At 37.4% G+C, this 21,034-nt stretch overlaps 1 protein-coding gene across 4 annotated transcripts in view; it reads right to left on the bottom strand.

Moving 5' to 3' along the window:
* fnip2 (folliculin interacting protein 2) overlaps positions 1-21,034 on the bottom strand; it is a gene marked incomplete at its 5' end in the record, with an annotated part of 48,336 nt that overhangs the window by 2,893 nt on the left and 24,409 nt on the right. For 2 of the 4 annotated variants that reach the window (XM_079812493.1, XM_079812491.1), the window contains 14 exons: positions 1,276-1,476; positions 2,085-2,241; positions 3,179-3,917; positions 5,604-5,773; positions 6,035-6,181; positions 7,564-7,652; positions 8,282-8,483; positions 8,573-8,708; positions 14,525-14,596; positions 15,243-15,305; positions 16,629-16,687; positions 16,768-16,842; positions 16,935-17,035; positions 17,158-17,250. In XM_079812493.1, coding sequence (XP_079668619.1) covers positions 1,276-1,476; positions 2,085-2,241; positions 3,179-3,917; positions 5,604-5,773; positions 6,035-6,181; positions 7,564-7,652; positions 8,282-8,483; positions 8,573-8,708; positions 14,525-14,596; positions 15,243-15,305; positions 16,629-16,687; positions 16,768-16,842; positions 16,935-17,035; positions 17,158-17,250 — 2,304 coding nt within the window. The remainder of the gene's footprint in view (positions 1-1,275; positions 1,477-2,084; positions 2,242-3,178; positions 3,918-5,603; positions 5,774-6,034; positions 6,182-7,563; positions 7,653-8,281; positions 8,484-8,572; positions 8,709-14,524; positions 14,597-15,242; positions 15,306-16,628; positions 16,688-16,767; positions 16,843-16,934; positions 17,036-17,157; positions 17,251-21,034) is intronic. The other 2 variants (XM_079812492.1, XM_079812494.1) reach the window with 1 other exon arrangement.

Genomic DNA, 21,034 nt, shown 5'->3' with positions numbered 1-21,034 from the left:
CCATTTAAAGGTAAAACAGTAAACATTTATGAATTATTATTATAATTTAAATAAGCTATTTTTATATTCAGTGTCACATGATCCTTCAGAAATCATTCTAATATGCTGATTTAGTGCTCAAGAAACATTTCTCATTATCTATGTTGAAAAAGGTTGCGCTGCTTTAAGGAACATGCCGACTTTTTGGGACTTTAGCTTATTCACCTTATTCTCCCAGAGTTAGATAAGTCCATTCATACCATTCTCATCTCCGTGCGTGCCATAACTCTGTCTGACGCACCCACCGCTAGCCTAGCTTAGCACAGAGACTGGAGGTAAACAGCTCCATCTAGCCTACTGCTCAATAAGTGACAAAATAACGCCAACATTTTCCTATTTACATGTTGTGATGTGTATAGTTACATTGTGTACGAAGACCGACGGAAAATGAAAAGTTGCGATTTTCTAGACAGATATGGCTAGGGACTATTATCTCATTCCTGCGTAATGATCAAGGAACTTTGCTGCCGTACCATGGGTGCAGCGGCGCAGTGATATTATGCAGCGCCTGAAAATAGGCTAACTTCCGTCAACATAACCAACGTGACAACCTGCTTGCACAGAGAGCATGCTGGGGACTATTTTCAGGCATAATATCATTGCGCCTCTGCACCCATGGGACGGCAGCAAAGTTCCTTGATCATTACACAGGAATGAAAGAATAGTCCCTAGCCATATCGGTCTAGAAAATCGCAACTTTTCATTTTCCGTCGGTCTTAGTACACAATGTAACTATACACATCACATTTCCTATATGTAAATAGGAAAATGTTGCCGTTATTTTGTCACTTTCTGAGCAGTAGGCTAGATGGAGCCGTTTACCTCCAGTCTTTGTGCTAAGCTAGGCTAGCGGTGGGTGCGTCAGACAGAGTTATGGCACGCACAGAGATGAGAATGGTATGAATGGACTTATCTAACTCTGGGGGACATGGTGAATAATCTAAAGTCCCAAAAGGTCGGCATGTTCCTTTAATATTTGTGTGGAAACTGGTATATTTTTTCAGGATTCTTTGATTAGAAAGTTCAAAAGCATTAGTTTACATTTTTTTTAATCAATGTAAAAAGTCTTTAGATCAATTTTATGCATCTTTGCTTAATGAATGTATTCATTTCTTTAAAAAAAAAAAAAAAAAATTCCTACTAACCCCAAACATTTGAACATACTAACATGATAAACATACTAAACACGGCATGTAATAAATTTGAAATATATTTGTGTGTGTTAAGGAGACTTACAAAATCGGTTGCGATGTTGTACGCATATAGCTGCAGAACTGATGTGATGAGCGTGTGTATGAGGTTAGACACCATCACGTCCCTGCCCATCCGCCCGCCCTCACACACGCGCCTTTGACTCGTCACCACCTGCACACTCAGTCGGTCTGTATCTGCCACAATGCACAGAGCCTCGGCCACTGGTTCATCCAGCGCTGGATGCTGCACATACACAAAAGGTCCACACTTTTTCCTAATGTACGGTATAGACCTTAGTTAGTTTAGATGCCATATTGAATTTAAGAGGGATAGACTGAGAGGGATAGACTCATATCAAGGACGATAACTATAACAATAATGACAAATATAGAATTCATAAAAAAAATTCTAAATATAATAGAATAGCAGTCCAGACCACAACCATAATGATTACAGTTTTCACAAACAAGGCTTAAACTAGACCCAGACTAAAATGCATGTTTGAGCGGTTTTATCTGAAAGAAACGACTTGGTTACTTACGTAACCTCGGTTCCCTGAGAGAGGGAACGAGAATTGCGTAGCTACGCTAGAAGAAAGGAGTTTCCCCCTAGCGTAGCTACGCAATACGAGAGTACTCTCGAAAGGGAACTTGCACTGACATATCACACCAGTAATGTTTTTTCCAAGGTATGCTTCAAAATGCCGTAATTGATCTAAGGTTTAATCCTGCCTTAGTCTAAGTCCTGTCTGTGAAACCAAACCCAAAAGGAACGGGCATAAAACACTGACACTCAACATACAAGAATAATTTACTGTATGCAGTAATAACTGTAAATGTAACTGTACTTACGAGAACAGTGTGTTCCAGGTCAGCCATAAGGCACTGTTTGAGCCTGAGATCAGAACTGATGCCATGCAAGGCAAAGTCCGGCATGTACTGAGGACAGTAACCACCCAGCAAAGAACACCCAAAATGATTAACACTGGCTCGACTCTCTACCTGATAACTATACAGAAACAAACACAAAAGGTTATTGCAGCCTTCCTTGCAGATGTGCCAAAACATTTTACTCTGATGAGCCAAAAATCTAACGTGATTGAGAGCTATGGGCCAAAAATAACTATATTAGATGAAATTTCACTTTTATCCTTTTCTACATTTCAATACAAAAATAAAACAAAAATGTTAACACAAAAAGATGAATTGTGATTTTTTTTTTTGTCCCCCAGTTTTTTTTTTTCAGCCCTCTTGTGATACAGCAAAATCAAGGGTAATCTGGTTTAGATCTTAGATTCAGGGGAAGTTAGAACAAGAATGTTGTGACATTTAATTGTTCCCTACTTTTAACAAGGTATTTAATTTAATTTAGACTAAAAATATTATGTTTCCGACAACAGTCAAAAACACTTGGTTTTTAATACCATTTTCCTTCTTTTTTAAAGATTTTTTATGTCAAAGCCCTTTTTGCATGTAAAATTGTACAGTGCTGTGTGCAACTACAAGCTGTGGGTTTCCACTCAGGTCCAGTACAGGTTTTTAACCTCCAGGATAACAAAATCATCTGAAATGTGTCACACAAACTATTAAGACCAGATTGAACTAAGGACTTTGTTGATAAGATGAACTTAAGATGCATGTATTCTTGTTGGTATCCTTCAGAAGTATATGCAGAGCTGCAGGTGCTACATTATCACTAGTTTTTTCGGGTGTTATTTTACTTCCTCATCATGGGTGGACCATGTTTCTGAACACTGAATTGGCAAGACTGACATGTAAATGTGAACCGTCATGTGTTTTCATCTGTCTGACATCAAAAAAGTTAGCAAAAAACCCATATTACAATATGTTTTCATTGTACAACGACTATCAAAAAGTCTAATACAATTGTATGCCTCATGATAAGACCCCTTTAAAGTAAAAGAGTGAAATTAGTTTGCACTTACTTTGGCAGTGGTAACTCAAACGGATTTTGTTCTGTAGACATGTACAGTTCTTGTTGTGATGTTTCATCATCATCGCTGTCACCTAGAGCACTATCTGAGCTCTCGTTCCTTCGTATGTCACTCAGAATCCTTTGATGCAACTTCCTGTCCAATCCCCGCCCATACCCCGCCCCAGTAAGACCGCTGGCTTGTCCGTCATTCTCTGCCTCCCTGGGACTGCCAATGTGAAACTGCACCCTATGCAGAAGAGGACTCTGATTTGCCAAAATGTGCTCTAATCCACCACCAACAGAGTCACTGTCTTCTCCAAAACATTCCTGTCCCATTTCTGTACATTCAGGCCTGACAGTAGTCGATTCCATACTGGGGGATGGATTAGTCGATTTTCTATCAGTCAAAAGTGTCTCATCATTTTGGTCTACAAAGGTGCCGGGAATAGCATCGCCCAAGTCAGAGTTCAGTGCTTTTTCACTGGTTTCAAAAACACTAAGAGAGGGCTTTAATGGGTCTGTTTTTTCATTTGTCCTTTCACTCTCAGAGGTGGGATCAGTGGTTTGAGAGGTGCAGGGATTGGCTGGATTGTTCATCTGTCCTTGAGGTTGTACATGCTCCTGCAGGTCTGAGCAGCGAATGAAGTAGGACAGAACATACAAGACTCGCTGTACCAGCTCTCTCCTGCGTCCCACAACCACCGTTCGACACACTCTCACTGGAGAGCCCAAAGCACCATACAGATCACCTAAACAACACACAACAAAACAATATAATACAGTAACCAAACTGGTTAATAGTTGCAAATGAAAACAAATTCAGGAATAGCAAAGTTACTTTTTACCTTGAAAGTGGCAATGACCACTTTCAAGGCCCAGAAAGGTTGTTAAAATAGTCCATGTGACTCCAGTGGTTCAACCTTAATTTTATGAAGCGATGCAAATACTTTTTGTGCACAAAAAACAAACAAAAAGAACTTTATTGAAGAATTTATTCTATTCTGTGTCAGTCTCCTACACTGTTGATGTAGTAAACACACTGCAGTGCTTCCGGGTTCTACGTCAGTTGTTCGTTGCGCTGCTGTCTATGGAGGGGTCAGAAAGCTCTTGGATTTCATCAAAAAAAAAATCTTCATTTGTGTTCCGAAGATGAACGAAGGTCTTACGGGTTTGGAACGACAGTTATTAATGACAGAATTAAAAAGTTTGGGTGAACTAACCCTTTAATATTTAACATTTAAGTATGATTCTGTACATAATTGTTTTGATGATGTATAAGAATCATAAAGTATGTATATTGCTTATTATATATTAATTTTATTTTTATAGAATTGTATACAGAATTCAATTGATGTGCAGAGACAGATGTTGAAATTGCATCAGAATTTTATAAATCAGTTTTATAATATTTTATTGTTTGAGTATTTATAACTATATGTGCTAAAGTGCTAAATAATATGAAGCTGTTTTTGCACTGCTGCCACAATTATGCTTCATTTAACAATATCTTTTTGTTCATATCCATCATAAACAGATTAAATAAATCAAGTGAGTTAGTAAAATTTTGAATTCTCTGGATGCAACAAAAATCACATGGTTATATAAAGAGGCCATATTATGCCTCTCTTTTTTACACAAAGGGTGGGTTGCACCAACAAGGATTAAAATAAACTCAGTTTAGAGCTAATCTAGGATTTGTTGATCTAGGCTTTATTTTAAATCGAGTTGTGTTACACCACTTAATTTTAAACCCAGATTAACAAATCAGGGATTAGAATTTAACCTGCGATTAAAACCTCCATTTACGATTCATTTTCGCCGCCACGATGGATTCGCCATTGACAGCAACAATAGCCTACTAATAGGCCTATTCAATTTCCTTTCTTAAGTCTTGATTTTGTTTTTGGAGTCTACTAGAATAGATTTTCATGCTTGAAGGTAAAAAAAACATTTTTCACACACCAAAAGTTTTGGGACGCCTGCTTTTACATGCACATGAACTTAAATGACATCCCATTCTTAATCCGTAGGGTTTAATATGGAGTTGGCCCACTCTTTGCAGCTATAACAGCTTCAACTCTTCTGGGAATGCTTTCCACAAGGTTTAGGAGTGTGTTTATGGGAATTTTTGAGCATTCTTCTAGAAGCGCATTTGTGAGGTCAGGCACTGATGTTGGACGAGAAGGCCTGGCTCATAGTCTCCGCTCTAATTCATCCCAAAGGTGTTCTTTTGGGGCAAGGTCAGGACTCCATGCAGGCCAGTTCCTCCACACCAAACTTGCTCATCCATGTCTTTATGGACCTTGCTTTGGAGTGACTTTGGGCTTTGTAACTTTGCAGACCTTTTTCATACTTAAACAGCAACATGACACACTAAAGAAATTTGAAATGTAACAAAACAGTTTTTATAAACAAAGTCTTGTGTGCATTTTTACCTAATTGAGCCCACAGTGGGTTGTATGGGTGAGATTTTGCCAACAGATCCACTGTCTGTGAGGCAGGTTTCTGGCAGGCCGGTTTGATTGGCGGCAGGCTGCTGGGCATCACCGTGGGTACCCAGGCTAAGTGATGCGTAAGAACAGCAGTAAGGAGAGCTGAGAGAAACCTAAACAAAAATGAAAGGAATAGTTCACAATAGGTCCCACCAGAACAGAATAATACGGCAACAAGAGGAAATCCACATGACTGACTGCCACACAGACACACCTTGCCAATTGTGTTTCCTGACACGCTTAGGATCAGTGATGGTGATGGAAACAAATAATTGATTTTCCAAATATCCCTTTGATTACACAGTACTAGTAAAAAAAACAGGGTTAAAGATTTGAAGTAATATGTTTAGTTGGAAGTTTAAAAGATCACTGACTGGCTCTTGGCTCCGTGTTCCATCAGCAAACTCATCTCCTTCAGGAATCGCTGACACAGTAGGTTTCGCTCGGTACTTTGGGATATCATGGAAAGCCAGACTGGCTCGCTGATGCGGGGAGCCATGTACAGGTTCCACACCGTCATCCTACAAACCAACAGAGAACAAGATGAGACTAACGCAGGTCAATGTTGACTTGGGGTCCATTCTTCGTACCTCGTTTAATACATCCGAGATGATTTGACAGATCCCAGATCTTATAAACGTGATTGCTGATCTCTGGCTAATTTGGTTCTTCAAACGAATTTGTGGATTGGATTAAAATACCTGGATTAAGTTGTCTGAGATTACTGCGCGTTCTTGTGTTCCCTGAAGAGGGCAGATGTATCGATACTCGAAACCACAATCAGCAATGCAGCAATTGGCTGGCGCAAGACAGAAACGTAATGACACCATATAATTAAAAAGCCATCTGACGAAAAACTTTACGAATTAAAAAATAAAAATAAAAACAAATTTCTGGACCTTTATAAGGAAACAGCCAAGTGACCAAAACAACATAAAAGTTATCATAGATAAATGAAATGTGCACCGTTTTTTTAAACATGATTCCCAATTATTTATATTTACAATTTTATAGTATTTGTACACCCTTTACATTTTTATTTCAATGTAGTAATTAGCAATTAATTTAATTTTATCTTTGAAGCAGATTTGTTGCATGACAGCATTAATTAACATTTCTTAAGGGTCAAGATCAAGTTTCTGCTTCTCCTGCGCTGCATCAAGCCACTCCCATAATATCCGTCATCACTCAAATGAATGCAGGGCTCAGAGTAACAGTACAGCATGTGTGTAAGACTCCAGTAAAATTATAAAGTAATTATTCCATCACAAATACATCTCTCAATCAAGTGGCTGTGTCTATAGTATTATACACAACATTATAATATTATGTTCAAATACATTTTTATATTATTATTTACAATTATTATTGCCCCTGGTTCAGTAAGGAACTATTGTAATAATGTAGCAGTGATTGGGACACATTTTAAGTATCACCCCCAGATGCAATCTAATCCTGTTTACATGAAATAAGCCTGCTCGCGAGCAGGTTTAAGCTTACGGACCTATTGCTATAACAGCAAGTCCAGGATAAGCGTCGAAGAACCAAACAATCCAAGATCATGGCAAATCAACAACAATCAAATCCAGCTAACTAAATTAGCGACGTACGAAGAACAGACCCTCTCAAACTTGAGGGCTTCTGTAACAATATCCTCTGCAGCAAGTTGGTGATGAAACAAAGGCTGAATGTAGGGGGGCATTACGATTCAAAAGGAGCGTTTAAAGATATTTAAATTTTAAAGAGACAGAACAAGCCTGAAAATACATTAAAACATTACTGTAAATACTTAATTCAAGTGCCATGATCACTGTCTTGCTGATGCTTAAAAGACAGTACAAATCGTACATAGTACATGAACCGAAGTGTGATGATATCAGCACCACATCTCTCTCACTTTCACCTGAATTCTCCCAGTGCTTCCATCACTCGACACAGATAGACCTGCACTCGCTGACTGGACTCAGCAATCCTTCGGCACACAATCATTGCCTGAAAAACAGAAAAATCACACACAGTTTGAACTTTGAGGTAATGTTTAATTGTTATACAAACATAAATACTACATGCAGTATATATACTATTTTTTTTTTGTAAAGAAATTAATACTTGTATCCATCATGGATAGCTTTACAACAGTGGAAGAATTACATTTTAATATATAAACAGTAACAGTTAAAATAGTAATAATATTTCACAATATTACAGTTTTACTGTATTTTTGATCAAATGAATGAAGTCTTGGTAAACGATATATAAAATATAAATCCAAGCAGCACCTTGCGGTTCAATCCTATTCAAAATATATTCTCCATGCATCTCAATTTTAAAGCAACACCACTAGACTGATAAAAAGTCACACACAAATTAGAATAAGCTGGCATAATAAACCAGTCTCCGCCTTTTTTTGTCTGTAAAATAAAGATTGTTCAGCCCTTTTTTCTTGTTTCTGTAATGTTTTTGTAAGAAACAGAATTTTTAATAACACATTTTAAATTCGGATGATACATTTTTGTGAGAAAAAAAATAATTGTGCCCTGTCCCTACTTTAGATGAATACTAGAATGTTTGACCAAAGTAGGTTAATATAACAAATAACTCGCCTGCACTATCACACTTACCCTCTCGATGGCAGTCTTGAGTTTGTTCATGTGAGACTCAAACAGAGGAAAGTGGGAGAAGAAAAACTCCTGAAAATTGTGGTTTTCCTCTTCTCTCTCTGGCAGGCTTATAATGATGCTGATGGCAATCTTCTTCCTCCGGACCATCGCAGGGTTGGAGCTGCAGCTCTCGTCAGACAGGTTGAACATTTCTTCAGTGCTCCTGATGAAAAGACGTACACAAATACATCTAACTTACCTGCCCTGTCTATCTTCTGATATCTTACTTGTGTAACATAAATTCACACTTACCAGCGAGGCATAGGACCATGCTGAAGACTGGTGGCCTGACTACGGAGCCATCGCCGCTGGTAACTGCTGGCACAGCCACTGCTGAAGGAGGAGCCAGGTGAGGGTAGGGGAGTGGCCAATAAACTGCTCAGAGAAGCTGCAGAATGGGAATTCTGATTTATTAAGTCCACACATTTTTTCTTGTTTCACTCGGATATATGTTACAATATTGAAAGAAAATACTATTGCAAAAATAGTCTAAAATCTACTATAAATAAAATCTACACTAAATTACTTAAAGCCAAAGCAATTACTTTCATGTTATGTGTGATAACTGATAAATGGCATTAGCAATAATATTTACATTATATGCAATTTTTGTCAAAATAACTTACAAATAAAACACTAAACTAAAAGCAATCTTTTTAAATGTTGCACACAAATGTGAACAACACAACATTATAAATGTACAGTATATTAATTTAGAAATTTGGTAAAGAGATTACATTTAACTATAATATTAAGTAAGGGATAATCCACGGCTAGCCATGCATTAAAGGATTTTAATGCACGACGTAGAGGCGAAGAACCACCCGACGCAAAGCGGCAAAATCCTTTAATGCATGGCTAACTAGAGATGCTCCGATCAGCATTTTTGGGACCGATTACCGATCACCAAGATCATGATCTGCCGATTACCGATCACAGAATGGCAAGGGAATGGGAATTTTTTTTTCTATAATCTTGCAGAGTTTGCACCATTTGTAGAAATGAAACTAACTCTAAATTAACTGTTTTCAGAAAAAAACTGTAGAAATAGGCTAGAGTCAAGATCTTGAAGAACCACCAAGTGTTTATTTTAGAAAATGAGATAACTTAAGGCTGCTGTAGGCCATATAAATAAATGTATATAATAAATGTATATAATTATCTCACCTAAATATTTGATCTTGCGGTGCATTTTTGTTTTTAAAGACAAATTTTCAGGTAGGTCTAACATTAGTATTGAGATAAGAAATACTAAAGACATTTAATAAGAAATCAAATGTAAATTAATATTGGTCTTCCCTGAATAAATTAAATTAGATTAATCCTTACACTTAAGGTTGCAAAAGTTAGTCATTCAAGAGCAGTGAGTGTCATAAAGGTTCATCAAACACCACAAGACAAAGAGAAACTCAGAGACAGCAGCAGTTTATTCGACAGCTGTTACTTTAAGAGCGAACACTGTTACAGTTACGTGCAGTTGCACAAACGTTCACTCGCGAGTCACTACGGGGTTTACGTGCACACTCGTCAAGACGGTAATTTAGTACATACATTTGTGTGTATCTGACCATTTCAGCGCAATTTGTACTCGCAAGCTTTTTGTGAGATGGCCTGTGTGTGTGTGTGTGTGTGTGTGTGTGTGTGTGTGTGTGTGGCATGTTTTCGTGAAATATCAGGACACAAATGTGTATAATGACATGGGTATGACATAGGTATTACAAAAAGAGGGTGAAATATGAGGACGTTCCCCATGTCCTCACTTTTCAAAATGCTTATAAATCACACAGAACAAGTTTTTTTTCACAGAAAGTGAACTGCACAGTCTCCTGTGAGGGTTAGGTTTAGGTTTAGGGGCAGTGTAAGGGGATAGAAAATACGGTTTGTACGGTATAAAAACCATTACGCCTATGGAATGTCCTCACATTTCACAAAAACAAACATGTGTGTGTGTGTGTGTGTGTCTGAAGAGCGCGCGAGTGCTGAGCGGTTTGAACACTGGCAAGACTTAAAAATAAATGCAAATGATAAACTTTAGTGACGATGCGACACTGCCTCGATTGTGCAAGTGGCAAATTCTGTGTCAACTGTGCTGCTCGATTTTAGTGCAGATGCGATGCGCTGATGTGAAGCCATTTGAGCATTTTGAAAGGGAGAGAGAGAGCGTGCGCACGCGGTGATTCACTCGCGCTGTTTGTGAACTTACGTCTCACAGAAAGTTTTCAAATGACTGCGTAAGTTATTTAATATAGAAATATGAATTTTAACTCACCTTCAGCATTATAATTCATTTACCCGCGCCAGAAAGAGAATGAGACGGTGTCGCTGCATGTCATGCCCTCGCTCTCACGGCAGGTGCGGGTTTTATGTGTCAGCATGAGATCTGCCTTTTTAGCGACCGCGGATCAATCATCCCAAAGCGATTATCGGCAGATAGAGATCGGTTGCCGATCAATCGGAGCACCCCTATGGCTAACCGTGGATTATCCCGCTTATACCTTGGTTATTTGCCAAGTCAAAAAAACAAGTTAAAGCTGTAACTGATGTTTACAGTGTGATTTTTTAACAGACGGGTTAAATTGACGGTTATTTTCTTAAGTTACGGCTCGTTAGTTCTAGCACTCCGTCTGCTTTAGATAAAGAAGAGCCATCGGATTGTTTTTATTTGAACGAATTATCACATTTATTTAAATTAATTATTAAAAGAGAGACAGAGAACTGAAAGAGAAAGATCAGAGAGAGAGAGAGAGAGAGAGAGAGAGAGAGAGATGCGTGCGCGAGTTACCTGCACTGTGTGCATCTCTTCTTTAAAGTCTACAGTCTGACTCTGTTGCTTAAGCATATAGCTAACATAGGCCAACTTAATGATTCTTTAATGGATTTATTAAAATTACTTATGAATGACAGGCAACACTGACAGTGACAAGAAAATCTTTATTTGAACTAATCATATAATTTATTTAAATGAATTATGGAAAATTTGAAATAAAACCGCGTCTCTAACCACAGTTTAGGCTACTATAAATATAAAGACACATTACATTTATTGAAATGCATTAAATTAAATAAAGACAACAACAAAAATCAAACGGTTGGAAATTTCTTTTGGGGGTTGTTTTACTCATCGTTATACTAATTGATGTTAAACTCCACATTTCCATTTATAGTGAAATTAGACATGGAAAAGGGTAGGGTTGTTACAGGTTTAGGCTTGGAGGTGAAATTATGTTTCGCTTTGCTTGTTTAGGTTCTAGATGTCAGTATGTCGCGCAAAAATAAAGGTTTACATTAAAAGACGCAACTGTTAATGCGTTATTCGTAGTGACCCATGATAGATTTATTTCATGTTTTTCCTAGAATGGGCAGTTTGTGACGTATTACAAAACATTCAGTGGCACATGACAATCAAATACAGACGTGACACAAATAACACATCTTTAAAGCTACACTGTGTAACTTTTTTAGTTTATTCTTAGCCAAAAACACTTAGTTCTTTCAAAAATATATGTGCTCATTAATGTATATTTACTTCTTTCAAGTAATAAAGTATTCTCGTAAGTTTATAATATGCCATTGACAATACATACGGGTGAGGGGTTTGAATGCAGGTCGCCATGTCGCCCCTCTATCTTGAAAGTACATCAGCCAAAGAGGGACATACCCGTGAATTCAAGCTTTGCCTTTCGCGTTTTAACACTCGATGGCACCGTGTCGAATGTGGACGAGGTCGAACTGGAAGCCATATTAATCTTGGACTAAATCGGCCACCGTAGGAGTTAAAACGAAATCGAATTGAGAGGAAGAGAAACTAATATTCACTGGATGGTCATATACCTTTTAACCGCTAGATGGGGGAAAATATCACACAGTGTAGCTTTAATGTGTTTTATTGACATTTAAAATACAGCAAAATTAGGCTATTTATTTAGGACTTTGTGTCACAATTACGTCAGATTAGGTGCTCGAGTAATCTGTCAGTCACTACTGGAGGTGTCGCGATAATGTCAGTGACACATGGCACTATCCACTGGCACATGCCAATGAAGACCGGATGTGCCAATATGCAAAGTGACATTGGCTTCTGGGCGTCAGATGTCATGTTACAATGTTAATACTGCTACTGTCACTCTGTTTGCAAGCGTAACTCTGTTACTATTGTTACTGATGTTTATACCGGCGGATTAATTTCGAACTGTAATCAAACTGACTGGAACTACCTGTGCATTAAACGGTTTCACTGCACACCTTCCAGCCAATCAGAATTGAGTATTTAAACAGACCAAAGTATAAATGAGTTTATTACATAATTTAGAACATTTATTTAAAAAGTTTTTATATTAATATTATTAATAAATATTAAAATATAAACAAAATGTGAAAGTTGAGAAAATGAGCATGCACAAATAAATATCCACTATCAACTGATAACAATAAATAAAAAATATATGTCAAACATTGGCCGATAACTGGTGTGTAGAGATGCCCCGATCAGCATTTTTGGGGCCGATCACCGATCACCAAGATCATGATCTGCCGATTGCCGATCACTGCCGATCACAGAATGGCAAGGGAATGGCAATCTTTTATCTATAATCTTGCAGAGTTTGCATCATTTGTAGAAATGAAACTAACTTTAAATTAACTGTATTGAGAAAAAAAACTGTAGAAATAGGCTAGAGTCAAGATCTTGAAGAACCACCAAGTGTTTATTTTAGAAAATGAGATAACTTAAGGCTACTGTAGGCCATATAAATAAATGTATATAATAAATGTATATAATTATCTCACCCAAATATTTGATCATGCAGTGCATTTTTGTTTTTAAAGACAAATTTTCAGGTAGGTCTAACATTAGTATTGTGATAAGAAATACTAAAGACATTTAATAAGAAATCAAATGTAAATTTATATTGGTCTTCCCTGAATAAATTAAATTAGATTAATCCTTACACTTAAGGTTGGAAAAGTTAGTCATTCAAGAGCAGTGAGTGTCATAAAGGTTCATCAAACAACACAAGACAAAGAGAAACTCAGAGACAGCAGCAGTTTATTCGACAGCTGTCACTTTAAGAGCGAACACGGATACGGTTACATGCAGTTGCACAAACATTCACTTGCGAGTCACGACGGGGTTTACGTGCATACTCGTCAAGACGGTAATTTAGTACATACATTTGTGTGTATCTGACCATTTCACCGCAATTTGTTCTCGCAAGCTTTTTGTGAGATGGCCTGTGTGTGTGTGGGCGCGCGCTCACGGTCTGGAGAGCGCGCGAGTGCTGAGCGGTTTTGACCACTGGCAAGACTTAAAAATAAATGCAAATGATAAACTTTAGTGACGATGCGACACTGCCTCGATTGTGCAAGTGGCAAATCCTGTCAACTGTGGCAAATCCTGTCAACTGTGCAGCTTGATTTTAGTGCAGATGCGATGATATGAAGCCATTTGAGCATTTTGAAAGGGAGAGAGAGAGCGCGCGCACGCGGTGATTCACTCGCGCTGTTTGTGAACTTACGTCTCACAGACAGTTTTCAAATGACTGCGCAAGTTATTTAATATAGAAATATGAATTGTACCTCACCTTCAGCATTATAATTATTTTACCCGCGCTGGAAAGAGAATGAGACGGTGTCGCTGCATATCATGCCCTCGCTCTCACGGCAGGTGCGGGGTTATGTGTCGTCAGCATGCGATCGGTTCATGAGATCGGCCTTTTTAGAGACCGCCGGTCAGTCATCCAAAAGCGATTATCGACCGATCGAGATCGGTTGCCGATCAATCGGAGCACCCCTACTGGTGTGATACATAGAAATTGTGCATCCTTAAGTCAACATGTTTAAAGCCATCCATCTGAATAACATATCTGGTATAATAGCACAAACATTTGAATCTCGAGTAGTGAGGTTTTTATACACACTGAATGGAAGAACGCACAAATAGTACACTACCATTCAAAAGTCTGAAGTATGTTTTATATTTTGGATTTTGAGTCTCATATGCTCACCATGGCTGCATATTGCATTAATATTTTACCAAAGAAAAGCATCCCACTGTATTAATTTCTTAAAAAAGAAAAATCTTACTGACCCCAAACTTTTAAACGGTAATCCATGTTCAATTGGACAATTTGCTTGCAATGCTTTGGCCAATTCTAGACTGCATTAAGGATGTTATGACTTTATAGAACTTTATAAATGTGTGCACACCTGAGCGAGCAATGCCACTGTCTCCATCCTCACTGTGTCCTCTGCTTGGCATGTCCACTGGATTACTGTGGGCTGAAAAAAAAAAAGAGTCATTACACATTCCCTCACATTTAGCTGCACTCTGAAGAATGTAAAGAAGTGTGTCCGCATTGCTTAACATTGTGGGTGATTTGGTTTTGAGTTCCCAAGCCCGTTTTGAGAAAGCATGCAGGTTAGTACACACACACACACACACACACACACACACACACAAAAACAACACCTGCAAAAGTGTGGGACCATCTGAAAGAGTGTAGTTAACCCCTGTAACCTAGAAACAGTGCAATCTCATCTGTAACAATGCCGCTGACCCACAAATGACTCTGTTCACACTTGGTATTTACATCCATTTGAGTACAGTGGTAATAAATACAGATGTAAACAGGGTAAAAAATATTTTGTGATCTGATCACAAACCACATTGTGGTCATAGGAGATGCATATTAGTATCAGTTGTAAATAGCATTCTGTCTCAGCTGTTGTGATGGCGTCACCCAAGTATGTTAATACCAGGTGTAACACAGGGCCAAAGGCAGAGGACGTGCATTATGTGAGGGGCCTAAAATCAATCAAAGGCTAAATAGTCAGGAGAGCCCACAGTAGAAAATGAAACATAGCTAAAGGGTGTGTGCATGTGAGATCAACACATGCTCACGCTGCTTCAGCATTCCACACAAACCTGCAAAGAAAGATGCGCTCCGAGCCAAGCAGAGCAGAGGAGCGCTAGGTACACGACAAACTCCTAAAAAGAGGAGCGGTATAATATGGCCATGTTGAGAAACAGTATGTTTGGGTCAAAATAAGAGAAAGATTTAAGAAAATAAAAAGATTTAAGTGCTGTTCCAAAACCATGAGGTGGCATGCTGCCTACATATGCAGCTGCTTTTAGCATCCCCACTGAAATGTAATTATATATTTTTCTTTCTTTTTTTTGAGAGTTTAGGGAGACTATTACGTCATTCACAGTGCTTCATTGCATTCACTGTTAAAAAGGATTATTTGAATTGAAATAAGTTAAAATAATGCAGGCTGGTGGCTTATACAAAAGTATATATCATTGATTATTACACAGCAAAAACTACATACACAGGTTCATCCAGGTAACTGAAGTAAGTGCTATACGTTATACTATATGCTATACGCTTGCTAGGAATTTTTGCGTTTAGTGAGCTAATAAAACATTACAACTCAATTAAATAACTGGACACAAAATATGGATTTATGTCATCTGGTATCGCAGACTCACTCTCTTTTGTTTCAAACAAACGCAGCTGCTGCCATTTTGCAATGATTGCTTTGTACACTATAATGGATTATTATAAGATAACAAACAGGTACAATTTGCGGTTTCATCTCAAATCAATATCTCTTATCCCATAATGATTTATATGGCGAAAAGCTGTGTAATAAGTAGCATGACTGTACTGTATTCCTTTAATGTCCGTCTAGTTTGAACTCTTGCTAGCAACTGCTTTCTTCATGGAAGCTTTGCATTTAAAGACCAAATAAAATATTTAAACTCAAGTCAATATTTAGCTTCGCATCAGGGTTTATTCTGCGTTAACAACCATCTGGATGTACATTATCCCTTACATAACAACCTTGTAGCTCAAAGTGTTTTTTAAGATTTAAGTTGTTAAATTGTTAAAAAAAATAATATTGAAAATGGGGTTAACACCCCACCCCACTATATACTTTGATGTTAGAAAGCCAACTGCTAACTACTCCAAGCATAAAAATACATAACACAGATAAATATTGGGTAAATATATTCCTTCATAATTCCACTAAACTATTTTCTATCATTATTTATCATAAATTTTATATTTAATTGTGTGTTTTTTTTGAGCTTGGTGCAGTGTATTCTGGGGCGGTCTTCTCAGTCAAGGGCACATGGAATGCTGCTTTAAAACTTGGGAAACAGCATAAATAAGATACATACCTTTTGGAACAGCCTTTGTGAGAGGAGCGAACATATAAATTGCTGACTATGTAGGCACTTGGTAGCTCACTAGGTTTTGGAACAGAATGTGACAAAATAAAGATAGAAGAAGTGTTATCTTACCTATGCTGCTGGTGTGACTAGGAAAAGTTTGGCTCATTGACTCAAAACTGTCTTGCAGCCTTTAAAAAAATGGAGACAATGAGTGATCGAGAGCAGACTCGTGTAGCAGCAGATTACAGGTGAGAGGAAAGAGACGTACGTATTTGTACTTCCAGAGGTGCTGCTGCCAAACCGGGTAGAAAAAACCTTACTGACCATCAGCTGCGGTGGAGACCTGTCACATACACAATAATACAGCGTTATTGCATACCCACCACCAAGGCACTGATTCCTGTGAAATATATTACGTTTATAAAAAATACTCACCGAATGTGGTGAATTTTAAGAGTTGAACCTTTATAGCTCATGGAAACTGAGCCAAACATCATTTCTCCAAGCATGTTCACGTCTGAAGCCGGTCTGGTATACTTAACATGCACACACACAAGTCAAATGTGACAAAGTATTCTATGTATGTTTGAATTTTAGTATTAGAATTTACAACAAATTTTGATTAATGGATTTCCTCATCATGTTTTTCTACACAAACCTGATATGTAGGAGGCTTGTCTTTCTCACTTGCTTGGCCTCCGATATGGCAAGCACCACTCCGATTGGGAGGATTTTTGGTTTCATCAGCAGTCTGTAAGATGAACGACACAATAAGCCACATCACACTGTGCCTCTCAATCTTTAAGTTCATCACAGAATCAAGGGGATTTTCGCTACAAAAAATGGGTACTACGCATCCATATTAAGGACTAATATACACTATAATTCAAAAGTTCAGGGTTTTTATTAAATTAATACTTTTATTTGAGCAAGGATGCATTAAATTGATCAAAAGTAAACGTTTCTTTTTACATTACAACAAAACATTAAATTTATAAATCTTATATTCTATTCATTATGACTCCTGAAACAAAAAGGATAATAGTTTCCACTACAATATTAAGCAGCACCGCAGTCAACATTGATAATAATAAGAATTGTGTTTGAGCACCAAATCAGCATATTATAATTATTTCTGAAGGATCATGTGAGACTGAAAACTGGAGTAATGACTGCTGAAAATTCAGCTTTGGATGAATAAATACAGGAGTAAAATTACATTTTAAAATATATTAAAGAAAATAGTATTTTAAAATGTAATAATATTTCACAGTTGATCACATAAATGCAGCTTTGTTGAGCATAAGAGATTTATTCGGCTTTGAGTGACTATTAAAGTGCCCCTATTATGGTTTTTCGAATATTCCCTTTCATGCAGTGTGCAATATAGCTGTTTGTGAATGTAATCATTCTGCAAAGTTGTAAAGTCGAAAGGGCACAATAAATAAAGTTATTGTCTCCCAAAAGAATCGACTCTTAACCACCTACGAGTCGTTTGTATTTCGAATCCCACTGCGAGACGGTTATACATCACTAGAAAATGCATTTGCCCACGAACAACTTGACCAAATGCTTCTCAAATCTCAGAGTTCAACGCGGGATTTGCTAAATGTTTGCTCTGGAAAGATGGGTCAGTACCCAGCTTATTTGGACCAGCTTGCTCCTCAGAATCACAACCTGTAAGTATAAATAATTTTTACAAGTTTTACAAATGTTAATGTTACATCAGTCATTCACGTTAGTGCTCAGGTAATATATGCACCGTAATTGATACAGTTCCCGCATGTGCACCGCAATAAATTAGAAATATACACATGGATTTGTTGATGGACATACTCTTGTTAATGCTGATGGTGAGGAATTACAGTTGCAACATCTCATAATGTACCTCAAAATGAGTAGTGTTTCACTGATCGTCCTTGCTCAAGTCATCCTTGCTATGGAGGTTCGGGTTAAAAATTGCTGAGCTTTAGGAAGCCTCCGGACGGAGCTGAAGAACAGTTATGGTAATGGGCGTTTAGCTTCCAAAACAAAAGTAGGAGGGATTTAGAGACTGATTCATCCGTCGAGTCGTTTGAGAATCATTGAAAAATGTGGTGATGTGCAATAAATATTATGTGAAAAAATAAAAAGTGTTTTTGACCTTTGATGCATATAAACCCGTTATAGGAGACCTCCAAATCAAAATCAGGAGCCTTTAAAATAGCATAATATGGGTACTTTAAACCTTTGACAGCAGAACATTCAAAAGCTTTTACTTCAGATGTACACACACCGATCTCTACTGGTAGCGATCAAAAAGATTGTATCAATTACATCGTTACACCAGAAGGTGGCGACAAGTGTCTGTTAAAAATGTATTTGTCAATAAATCATTCATTCAAGAGATTTGTTCAAAAACCTTGATTCACCAGTAATGAAATAAGTGAAGTCTTGAATCATTCATTCACACCGCTTTGAAAAATTGTAATTCAAATTAATTAAATATTTTTTAAAAGACTGCAACAATTAACATTTTGTCAGAACCTCTAGTAAATTACGTTATGTTGTTTATTTGTCTATTTAAAATCATGGGAGAATTGTGATCTCTATGTTAAAGAGAAAAAAAATTTTGATTCTCCATTTATCCAGAATCGTGCAGCTCTATTAGAAAATGTCTCACAGAGATTATGTTGTGGAGATAAAAAAAAGGGGGGGTGGGGGTGATATGGAAGTGTCTGCAAGCACAATATTCCACCATAAGAGACACAATTCAATGGCAATACACACACGCACACACACTGTTATTCTGTCTGTCTCTCTCTCTCTCTCTCTCTCTCTCTCTCTCTCTCTCTCTCTCTCTCTGTGTGACAAAAGCTGAAGAGCTGAATAAACAGACCAATCATGTGACAACTTACTGACAATAAATCACAGTCTGTTCAGAGAGAGTCAGAGACATTCAATAACAACTGTCTAGATGCAAAGATGGGTTGACATGAAAAATACAGCTTTGATTTAAGACTATGTCAAGACTATGTATAAGCAATAGTGAGAAATGTATTTCTGACCGTTTTTCTTTGCATGCGAAATAAGAATCTATTCCTTTATTTTCCTTCCTCTTTGCAAAGTCCATTTTACATTGTATCACTATTCTAAAACAATCTGTGCACAAAAGTGCTCAGAGTAAGACTGATGTAATCAAGGACATTTCAGTGTTTTACTTTCATGTATTGAGTATATAATTATTTATTTTATTATTTTCAGCATTACTTACCTTTTATCTTTTTTAAAGGGGTCATGAACTGCATTTTTTTAAAATTGTTTTATGATGTTTCCTGGGGTGCACTTATAATGTTAGAATGCTTTTTACACCAAAAATGGTCATAATTTATAAATAAAAGGCATTTACCTACCCTGATTTTAGCCTTCTGGTCTGAACGCTCCATTTTAAGGGGCTTGTCTACTGGGAGACTTCAGTGTAAACGCCCACTGCTGTGATTGGCTAACGTCTTTTCATTTGAAATAGTTTTACTCCCTCTTTTAGCTCGTTTTTACAATTACAGCTCTCATGGTTAACTAATCTTGAAAAGTGTTGCATTACATTTCGATCTATGGCATGAAAGGTTGCAGACAGTGATGATCATTATAGCCGATCACACACATGCTGAGCACATGAAAACAGCGATCTTGTCATTGCAACTCAGTTTCTGTACACTAACGAATGCTTTCATCTTCACTGACAGTGCAAACGTGATATAGTTAAGATTCGTTGAATAAAACGGGAGTCACTGATAAACGAGTCCTTGATAATCTCTCGCTGTTTGATGGACAGGTTCAGCGCGCGCTGCTCAAACGATTGCAAAGGGAGCTTTCTTTGATCGCTTTCTTTATAGAATTGAATCACTGTTAAATAACTGATATAATAGATATTAGATATAATAGATAAATCGATATTTTCATCCTACTAAGAGTAACAACACAAGTTGATGTTTAGTCACTGGTCTGATTTACTGATACACAGACAAAGAACATCTGACTACATGAATCATTACATTTCAGATCAGGTATTAGAATGAACAGTTACTTACATGTTGCATTGCTGTTGAACCCAGTCACTGCACAATAATTGTGATCCTCATTGGCGTGTTTATTGCTTGTAGCTCGATAGTTTAAGACAGGGGTCTCAAACTCATTTTACCTGGCGGCCGCTGGAGGTAGACTCTGGGTCAGGCTGGGCCGCATCAAGTATTACACATAAAAAGTGTTTCAAGTATTCCAAAAAAAAAGTAGCACAACTGATCCAATCTTCTCAATCTTTATTATGAACAGTTCTTCAACATGAACGTTTCTTCTGAACATGAACTGTTCCTCTGAATTTGAACTAAATATAGCCTATAGAAATTAAATCATGCAATATGAAATAATGAATGATTTTAATTGTATTTTAAATAATAGACTAATTCACAGCAAGGCCATAACCAGGTCAAACAGAACAGTGAACGAAATTCTAGGTCTAATTCTAGTTGGGAAATAATCTTTTTGGGACTATTTGTAAA

Source organism: Gobio gobio (genome assembly GCF_949357685.1).
Source record: "Gobio gobio genome assembly, chromosome: 3".
Classification (NCBI taxonomy): Eukaryota; Metazoa; Chordata; class Actinopteri; order Cypriniformes; family Gobionidae; genus Gobio; species Gobio gobio.
This window is presented reverse-complemented; position numbering and strand designations above follow the sequence as displayed.